The sequence below is a fragment of the Acinonyx jubatus genome, chromosome A3, assembly GCF_027475565.1.
Source record: "Acinonyx jubatus isolate Ajub_Pintada_27869175 chromosome A3, VMU_Ajub_asm_v1.0, whole genome shotgun sequence".
NCBI classification, from domain to species: Eukaryota; Metazoa; Chordata; class Mammalia; order Carnivora; family Felidae; genus Acinonyx; species Acinonyx jubatus.
The window spans coordinates 14,834,447-14,844,357 of record NC_069388.1 but is presented as its reverse complement, the minus strand read 5'-3'; the positions used below and the strand labels follow the sequence as shown (position 1 = coordinate 14,844,357).

Here is a 9,911-nt window from a genome sequence, read left to right as displayed (position 1 = left end):
CGTCCTGAAACCAGAAAGGAAGGAAAACAAAAGAGCCCAAGGAAAGATCAAAGTTCTAATGTTATGATTGCATCGTCACAGGTAATGATTGTCCTTGTCCCTGAAAGTCTTTATATTTGCTCAGAAGTTTTCAACCAAGCAGAAGAGACTCCTCTGCCCTGTCCAGTATGGTGGCCCTTCCCATATGTGACTATTTTAAGTCAACTTAAAATTCAGCTTCCAGTCCTTTCAAGCATTCCATAGCCACACGTAGCTAGTGGCTATTACATTGGGCAGCTCAAACATCAAACATTTCTATCATCACATAAAATGCTACTGAAAAACGCTGCTCTAGACGAATCAACCAAAATGCCTCTGCTCAAAAGCAAGTGTAAGTCATACAGATCATTTAAAAGGTGCGAAATGCTTCCAAGGAGCCTTTGGAAACTTACTCTCCTTTCAGAATAAGTGAAATTTAGAAGCCGGAAAAATGCAAGTTTTAGGCATGTGAATCTTTGGCACGCTGACTTTGAGCAGGTTGGATTTAGGAGACCTGAAGGGAAGAGGAGAGAAGGAGATTGTGGGGAGAAACAAAGGAGAGCAGCTTTAAATGTAAAAGATCAGATGCTGGGGGGACTTCCACTCTTAGGTGCTTGCCTCTGCGCTCCCACATTCTCCATTCAGAAACTGTGTCCCTGCCAGCCTGCCTCAGCACGGCTTGATGAAGGAAAACTGCCAAGTGAAGGCATTGGGGCTCATTTGCCATGGGGCAGTGTTTACCAGAGGATACAACCTGACTGGTGAAGCTCCAGGGCAAAGGCAAACTCTCTTCGAGCACGACAGGTTTCCAGAAATCCTATAAATCACTCACGTTGTTTGCACAAGCACGCCAGCTCAAGGTGGCAGGGTGTCCGATTCCTGAGCCTGGCTCAGACTGTTTCTGTGGTCCTCTGCGGGCATCGGCACACGGCAAGAGAGACACGCAATGCCGACGCTCCGTCCTCCACTTACAGGTGGGGATCTGAGGTAGGAGGTAGCTGGGTGAAGGTGAGCACGCACCGGGGTAGAGCTGGGGTCCTGGAAACTGCCTTTTGCACAAAGAAGGAGGAAGACTGGTGCACAGTAAATCCAAAGCCAGGGGTTCCATGCAGCTATTTATTTGTATCTAAAAATAGCACTCTCCACCTAAGTTGTCCAGAACTTTGAGATCTGTTCATTGACAAGGCCTTGCTCTTAGTCCAGTTTTCTGCGTTCCTTACTTGCCCTTAAAGGGTGTTGAGGATCCTGGGGATGTCCTATCCCCTTCTTCGCACACCTCAGGTGCCCTCACTGAGCCAGAGAAGAGAAATATAATCACGCCCAGGCTGGGCACTACTCACATAGAGAATTCTGGGTGACTCTTTGGGCATCTTTTGAGACAGAGTGTAGGGTGATGACAAGGCCCCTGGGCATCACGAAGACCCAGAACTACTGCTCCCCTCAGAATTCAGGGTCCTCGGCTTTCCAGATAATGTTTAAGAGGAGAAAGTGTTAGATTTAGTTAGAGTCAGCGATGCGGGTGTCTTGTTTCACGTCTGCCCCTTTTATTTGTGTGACCTCAGACAGGTATGTCACCCCTCTCCCAATTTTCTTATTTGAACACCAGAGACAACGATCCCCATCTCACAGAAATGGTGTCGACACCACCTGGGCCGGGAACTCCTCCAAGAAGCCACAAATAAAATGTCATGCGTCAAGACCCTTACCCCCACCTACCTCTGAAGGTGTCTGAGGTGAGTGTCTGCAGTAACTGGCTGAAAGCTCTTTTATGTGACCACTTCCACCCGGGGAGCGGGAGGGGAGGTAGTGGCTTGGAATGGGGGGCAGAGGAGCAGAAAAACAAAGTTCAAAGGCCTGGAACTTAATGGTGATTGGGTTGTGGCAGATCTGTAAGTTCTACCCAGGAACTACACGGTGGCCGTATCACAGACTCTTTCCTCTGATACTCTCCCATTCCAAAGTATCGGATTTTCTTTGATGTGAGCAGCACCTCCTGTAAGCTGGGAGGAACGCTGTGTACCCGAGTCAGCTCTGGCCACCTAAGCAGACCCAAGTCTAGACTCTTTCTGTGGCGCATCTGATTCTACCCAAAGGCGGGGAGTGAAGGGCAGTTTGTACAACCATTTGCCTTGGACTTGCTTTGTGCTAATAAGGTCCCACCCTCCTCTGTATTGATTCTCTTTTGCTATTTCAGGCATCACACTGTCTCCCACCAAATGCCCTGGGGGTCGTATGTGGATACAAAGAGACTGTGTAGGAAGGACTTTAGGAAAGACAGATGACCACCCAGCAAATGAGGGAAGGGAAGTGACGGAATCTATCACGAACCTTGGCAGTTTGTGAGGTGAGGGGTGGGGGGGTCTGCTCACCAAATATCAGAGAGGAGCAGTATATTGGGCACTCGTACCCATGACTTGGAGCTGATTAGACGAAAGAGAAGAGTCAGGTGGGCAGGTCGGGCCAGGGCTCCCGAGGAGCAGACCTCCTTCTTGCAAACTCTGTCTCCAGGAATATTTCCTACACTGTCTGGAGACACCCATATACAAGCGATGTGCCCCAGGATGTGTCGGGTGCATCGAGCAGTGGGATTCCGGGGACTTGGCTGAGGAGGGTGGACTGTATAGAGACAAAGGGCAGAATTTGGGGACCTGGGTACAAATGTGTGGGAGCAAACTGAAGGGAACTTTGAGGGGGACTGCAAATGGTGCCAAACCTAAAGCTACTGAATTATGGATTCCCAAGTCCTTGCTTTCTATGGTAGGAAAACGATGTTCTGTACAGGGCAATCACAGCCCTGCCCTGGGTCTGGCCCAGATGTTAGGGGCCCTTCGGGGTCTGTTTGAGGAGCACCGTCGCTGAGAGTGCCAAGGAGCTTCCTCCCAGGATTCTTGCCACTCTTGGTTCCGGATCATGCAGATGGGTATGCAAAAAAGCTGTGTAGGATTTAGGAAGACAGCAGGCTCTGGCTGTCACTATCCGTATATTTTATACACACAGGCACACACACTCACGGTGGATATACACACACATATATAAACACACACACATTTTTACACACATATATAAACACCCCTCATATACATACACACATGCACACACAGACGTACAAACACACATATGTTTACACACACCCATATGGGCACAGATGTATGTATAGGTACATACACGTTATTATGTATGTATACATATTATTATACGATTATATATACACATATACACACATATATTACACCTGTATATAATACTTGCTCATGTATTTCTGATCCATAGTGTGCCTCTGTGTTCTTCTACAGCTGCAAGGTTGTGTTGTTGGTGCCTGCTCTCATAGTCTCCGTTCCCGAGCTCTCCGTATATCCTAGAAATCGATTAGTCCACATGCATTTGCATTTTCAAATGGATATATAATTGACATATAACATTATGTTAGTTTCAGGTATACAGAATAATGATTCAAAATTGGTGTAGTGAAATGATCATCACAATAAATCTAGCTAACAGTCATCACCACACTATTACACATTTGTTTTCCTTGTGACGAGAGCTCTTAAGATCTAGTCTCTTAGGAACTTTTCAGTACTGCTACACAGTATTGTTAACCACGGTCACCATGCTGCACAGTACATCCCCAGGACTTACTCATTTCATAACTGGAAGTTTGTGCCTTTTGAACACATTTTGTTCGCACCCTACCTTCCACCTCTGACAACCACCGAATTGTTCTTCGCACGCGTGAGTTTGGGCTGTCTTTGTTTTCTACTCACATATAAGTGAGATCATACAGCGTTTGCATTTTTAAAGGGATCCAGTCTCCAAAGAAAAAAATGGCTGCTCGTGGAAATGTAAGCATCACTTAGGAATTCTTTTTGGATAGGAATCCTTTTTGGATAGTTGGCCTCAGGGTAAAGGGTGAGGGTTGAGTGTCTTGGGCTAAAACTATCCCACCCAGGAAATGTTGAAAGAGGACACAGTTTGTGGAGATCTTCCCGCAGCCACTAGGATGAACAAGTAGAGAAGAGGAGGCAGGTGAGAAAGGAAAGGCCGAGGGGCTCCCCCTAAGGGAGTAGGTCGTGGAGCCTATCGACAGGAAGGAATAAGTTGAAGGACAAGGTAGAGTAATTGACCCTCAACCTCATAGGATGAGAAAAAGTCCCTGGAGCAGACTTCACCTCCTCCCTCCAGAAAACCAGAACAAATTCCCCCACATTGTCTGTTCTTTAAGAGAGTAGACATAGTTCATTTGAAATGGCTGTTTTGGGGTTCCTGTACGTCTACTCCTGGCTATGCCTCCAATCCACGTGGAGTCAGCGGATCTGCTCGCATAAGCATGAGAGTCCCACTGACTCCTGGACCAAAAGGTTTTTCTTCTAAGAGTCCAATTCCAGTATAAACTAAGAGGCAAGAGACTTCTTTTGGTCCTTGTTTGTGCGGGGCTTGCTATGTGTGGTTGGGAAGGGAGAATGGAGAGAAGACAAATGTTACATTGAGCACTTGCTGTGTTCCAGGTAGTATGAAGGTGCTTATAGATGCCATTTTATTTCATCCTCACAGCGGAGGTGCCAAGAAATAATGAGTAAACGACGTCTATAAAGGTCATCGGATAGTCCCAGTATTACAAAGCTGGCAAATATTGGAATCAGGATTCCACTCCTCATCTGCTTTAGCACAAGCACAAAACCTAAGGACATTCCCCTGCTACTCAATTTTTTATAGCCAATAGAGGGCTGATTCCCCACAATATCTCCTGATTTATGCTGTGGTGCCTTTCAAAGTTTGAGGAAATTGACAGTCATCCTCTGTTCAGTTCAACATGATGCAAACATGTTTAATTACAACTCTCATTCTCCTTCTCTCTGTTTGTGTCTCCAAGTATGTGTGTGTCTATACAGGTAAACATGTATATATGTGTGCATTTATTTATTTATACTTGAAATAACTTAACTCTTACACCCATAAATTCTACCTCTCTTATATTAGTCTAAAAACTAAAAGGTTTATGGTTGAAAATGCCCAACATAATATTGTCTAGATAATCAGTAATTAGGACAAGGCAAATGCTTGACAATAGATAAGTTTTTTAAATTTTTCAATGTTTATTTATTTTTGAGAGAAAGACACAGAGCAGGAACAAGGAAGGGGCAGAGAGAGGGAGACACAAAATCCAAAGCAGGATCCAGGCTTTGAGCTGTCAGCGCAGAGCCCGACCTGGAGCTCGAACCCACAAAACTGTAAGTTCATGACCTACACTGAAGTCGGACACTTAACCAACTGAGCCACCCAGGCACCCTGACAATAGATATTTATCTTAAGTTAGACATGTGTAATTATGGAAAACCACACTGGGGAATGTTTTCCTGATTAGATGAGGGTGGGACCAGATGGGTAACAAAAGGTCAGTTGTTCTAAATGTGAGAAAACAATAGATACTTTATGTTAAATATGCAAAAAATAGAATGGTAATGCAAACAGGCACAGGTTAATTCTCTGCAGTTAGATTATGACAATTCTTAAAAATTATACCTTCTTCCCTCTTTCTGTGAATCATCTTATCATTAGAAAGTAGGAAATATTGTTTGCAAAGGAGAGAGTAAATCATGTAAGAGGAGGAGTCATCTGAAGAGTCTAAGTCCCAGAGAACAGGCCATGGTAAGGGCAGGCAAAGAGGAGGAGGGTAAAGCCTCCTTGTTTGGCCAGTGGAAGCAGGGAGGAGCCCAGGACAAGCACCCAGAGACTCCCAAACTGAGAGCTGTCCACTCCGGCCAGAGTCATGCCAACCCAGGCTCTCCTGCCCACCCTGCTCCTCTCTGTGTTGCTGCTGCTGCTACAGGTCCAGGGAGGGCACCGTACACTGAACAGGATGCAGAGTAGGTGATGGACTAAGGGGGTGGGAAGGGAAGGGGGCCAGGAGAGGCTGTGTCCCGTCTGGGGAGGACCTGGAAATTGGAACCTTAAATCACACCCTACTCTGACCACAGCACTATGAAGATTCTGGGTCTTTCCAAACGATAGCCCTCTGGCCCCTTTACCCAGCACCGGAAACACTGATGGGGGTGGAGGGGGAAACTTTGTCTTTTGATTCTCCATTCGAAGTACCCAGACACAAATGGTACACAGAGCAGTGTACCCTCATCAGGGCTGAGAATCACTTGGGGACACCGAACCACTGTTCTTGGATTTCTGCCCATATGTGACCTGTAAGCATCCAGAGATATTGATGGGGGTGGGTACAGAATGAAAGGGCCCTGGGAAAATAAGTTTTGGAGTGTCCAGGGTCAAGTCAAAGTTCTCATCAGAGGGACCAGGATGATGGCAGCGGAAGGGAAATAGTGCAAGTGGTATTTTCTGGGAAGGGCCTGGACACAGTGACAGGCACAGGAGAGAGGGGGGAAGGTGACAGGTCATCTTCCTCTCTGGACCCTGCAAATTCTGGGGAGTGAGTGGCTCTGCAGGATGTCTCAGACTTTGCTGAGTTTCTTATAGTGTAGATTCTATGGGGGTGACTTCACCAAGACCATGACTAACTTGGGAGACACGTTCCTGGCTGCAGAGAATGCAGAGGGCCCAGGAAGGCCAGGCATTGAGATCTGTTGGCTAGAGTGGAGGGATATAGGATTTAAGATACTACCAATCACCAGGATTGGGTGTAAAGGGCAGAAAGTGAGTGACTTGAAAAGTCCAAGAGCTTCATAAATGGGACCTGGGTACTGGGGTCTTTGGGGAGGCTTTAAGCTTGAGACACATGATCTCTAGGGGTCTGGTTCCACTGACTCTGCTCCTGCTCTGTTTCAGAAATAGAGCAGTTCAATGAAGTGAAGGTTTGTGAAAAGCACACCAACATATATATGTGCAGACGTCCATGTGAATATCACCAAGATTGTCAAGCAAATAACATATGCTGTTCAACCTTCTGTGGGAATATCTGCATGACACTCTAGGGAGTGGGTGAGGGGGATGGGCTGTGCACCCTGCTCCCCTAACCCTCTAGGCAGACCAACACCAGGACCGCAGATCCCTGGCACCAGGATGTCAAGAGGAATGCACCCTCCCTCCTGTCTGAACCGCTTGTTCCTGTCAAATAAACCAGCACAAATGTTCACAGACCTGCCTGTTTTACTCCCTGTGCCTGTAAGCATTGAGGACCCAGTGCAGACCCTTTCTCTGAGTCCGGGGCTCTGATCTCTCTCCCCTTGTCGTGCTTCTCTATTTTCTCTGCCATCGGCCCCTGCTCCCCTGCAGGCCCCTGAGGCCCAGCCTCATTGTTGATCTGCTCACGAAACAGTCCTGCCAGGGAGAAACTGCTCATTTATGGTATCTCCCAGTGCTAACCAGAACACTCCTCAGCCTGGAGTCAGAAGGGCCAAGTTAAAAATGAGGTAGATGGGGCTACACTCTGAGGCACAGAGTAGGAGACCCCAAGGGGGCCGCCTCTTAAATTTAATCTACCTCCATTCTGTTCTCCCCATTCTGTTCCCTTAGGGGGAGCCCCTCGGCCTTTCCTTTCTCACCTGCCTCCTCTTCTCTACTTGTTCATCCTAGTGGCTGCGGGAAGATCTCCACAAACTGTGTCCTCTTTCAACATTTCCTGGGTGGGATAGTTTTAGCCCAAGACACTCAACCCTCACCCTTTACCCTGAGGCCAACTATCCAAAAAGGATTCCTATCCAAAAAGAATTCCTAAGTGATGCTTACATTTCCACGAGCAGCCATTTTTTTCTTTGGAGACTGGATCCCTTTAAAAATGCAAACGCTGTATGATCTCACTTATATGTGAGTAGAAAACAAAGACAGCCCAAACTCACGCGTGCGAAGAACAATTCGGTGGTTGTCAGAGGTGGAAGGTAGGGTGCGAACAAAATGTGTTCAAAAGGCACAAACTTCCAGTTATGAAATGAGTAAGTCCTGGGGATGTACTGTGCAGCATGGTGACCGTGGTTAACAATACTGTGTAGCAGTACTGAAAAGTTCCTAAGAGACTAGATCTTAAGAGCTCTCGTCACAAGGAAAACAAATGTGTAATAGTGTGGTGATGACTGTTAGCTAGATTTATTGTGATGATCATTTCACTACACCAATTTTGAATCATTATTCTGTATACCTGAAACTAACATAATGTTATATGTCAATTATATATCCATTTGAAAATGCAAATGCATGTGGACTAATCGATTTCTAGGATATACGGAGAGCTCGGGAACGGAGACTATGAGAGCAGGCACCAACAACACAACCTTGCAGCTGTAGAAGAACACAGAGGCACACTATGGATCAGAAATACATGAGCAAGTATTATATACAGGTGTAATATATGTGTGTATATGTGTATATATAATCGTATAATAATATGTATACATACATAATAACGTGTATGTACCTATACATACATCTGTGCCCATATGGGTGTGTGTAAACATATGTGTGTTTGTACGTCTGTGTGTGCATGTGTGCATGTATATGAGGGGTGTTTATATATGTGTGTAAAAATGTGTGTGTGTTTATATATGTGTGTGTATATCCACCGTGAGTGTGTGTGCCTGTGTGTATAAAATATACGGATAGTGACAGCCAGAGCCTGCTGTCTTCCTAAATCCTACACAGCTTTTTTGCATACCCATCTGCATGATCCGGAACCAAGAGTGGCAAGAATCCTGGGAGGAAGCTCCTTGGCACTCTCAGCGACGGTGCTCCTCAAACAGACCCCGAAGGGCCCCTAACATCTGGGCCAGACCCAGGGCAGGGCTGTGATTGCCCTGTACAGAACATCGTTTTCCTACCATAGAAAGCAAGGACTTGGGAATCCATAATTCAGTAGCTTTAGGTTTGGCACCATTTGCAGTCCCCCTCAAAGTTCCCTTCAGTTTGCTCCCACACATTTGTACCCAGGTCCCCAAATTCTGCCCTTTGTCTCTATACAGTCCACCCTCCTCAGCCAAGTCCCCGGAATCCCACTGCTCGATGCACCCGACACATCCTGGGGCACATCGCTTGTATATGGGTGTCTCCAGACAGTGTAGGAAATATTCCTGGAGACAGAGTTTGCAAGAAGGAGGTCTGCTCCTCGGGAGCCCTGGCCCGACCTGCCCACCTGACTCTTCTCTTTCGTCTAATCAGCTCCAAGTCATGGGTACGAGTGCCCAATATACTGCTCCTCTCTGATATTTGGTGAGCAGACCCCCCCACCCCTCACCTCACAAACTGCCAAGGTTCGTGATAGATTCCGTCACTTCCCTTCCCTCATTTGCTGGGTGGTCATCTGTCTTTCCTAAAGTCCTTCCTACACAGTCTCTTTGTATCCACATACGACCCCCAGGGCATTTGGTGGGAGACAGTGTGATGCCTGAAATAGCAAAAGAGAATCAATACAGAGGAGGGTGGGACCTTATTAGCACAAAGCAAGTCCAAGGCAAATGGTTGTACAAACTGCCCTTCACTCCCCGCCTTTGGGTAGAATCAGATGCGCCACAGAAAGAGTCTAGACTTGGGTCTGCTTAGGTGGCCAGAGCTGACTCGGGTACACAGCGTTCCTCCCAGCTTACAGGAGGTGCTGCTCACATCAAAGAAAATCCGATACTTTGGAATGGGAGAGTATCAGAGGAAAGAGTCTGTGATACGGCCACCGTGTAGTTCCTGGGTAGAACTTACAGATCTGCCACAACCCAATCACCATTAAGTTCCAGGCCTTTGAACTTTGTTTTTCTGCTCCTCTGCCCCCCATTCCAAGCCACTACCTCCCCTCCCGCTCCCCGGGTGGAAGTGGTCACATAAAAGAGCTTTCAGCCAGTTACTGCAGACACTCACCTCAGACACCTTCAGAGGTAGGTGGGGGTAAGGGTCTTGACGCATGACATTTTATTTGTGGCTTCTTGGAGGAGTTCCCGGCCCAGGTGGTGTCGACACCA

General features: G+C 46.8%; 1 protein-coding gene across 1 annotated transcript; it reads left to right on the top strand.

The window, feature by feature from the left end:
* Positions 1-4,402: 4,402 nt before the first annotated feature.
* LOC128311352 (WAP four-disulfide core domain protein 10A-like) lies at positions 4,403-7,593 on the top strand. Its single transcript, XM_053201355.1, has 2 exons — positions 4,403-5,879; positions 6,805-7,593. The coding sequence occupies exons 1-2, from the start codon at positions 5,783-5,785 to the stop codon at positions 6,948-6,950; spliced, it is 243 nt and encodes an 80-aa protein (XP_053057330.1). The 5' UTR covers positions 4,403-5,782; the 3' UTR covers positions 6,951-7,593.
* The last annotated feature ends 2,318 nt before the right edge of the window (positions 7,594-9,911 follow it).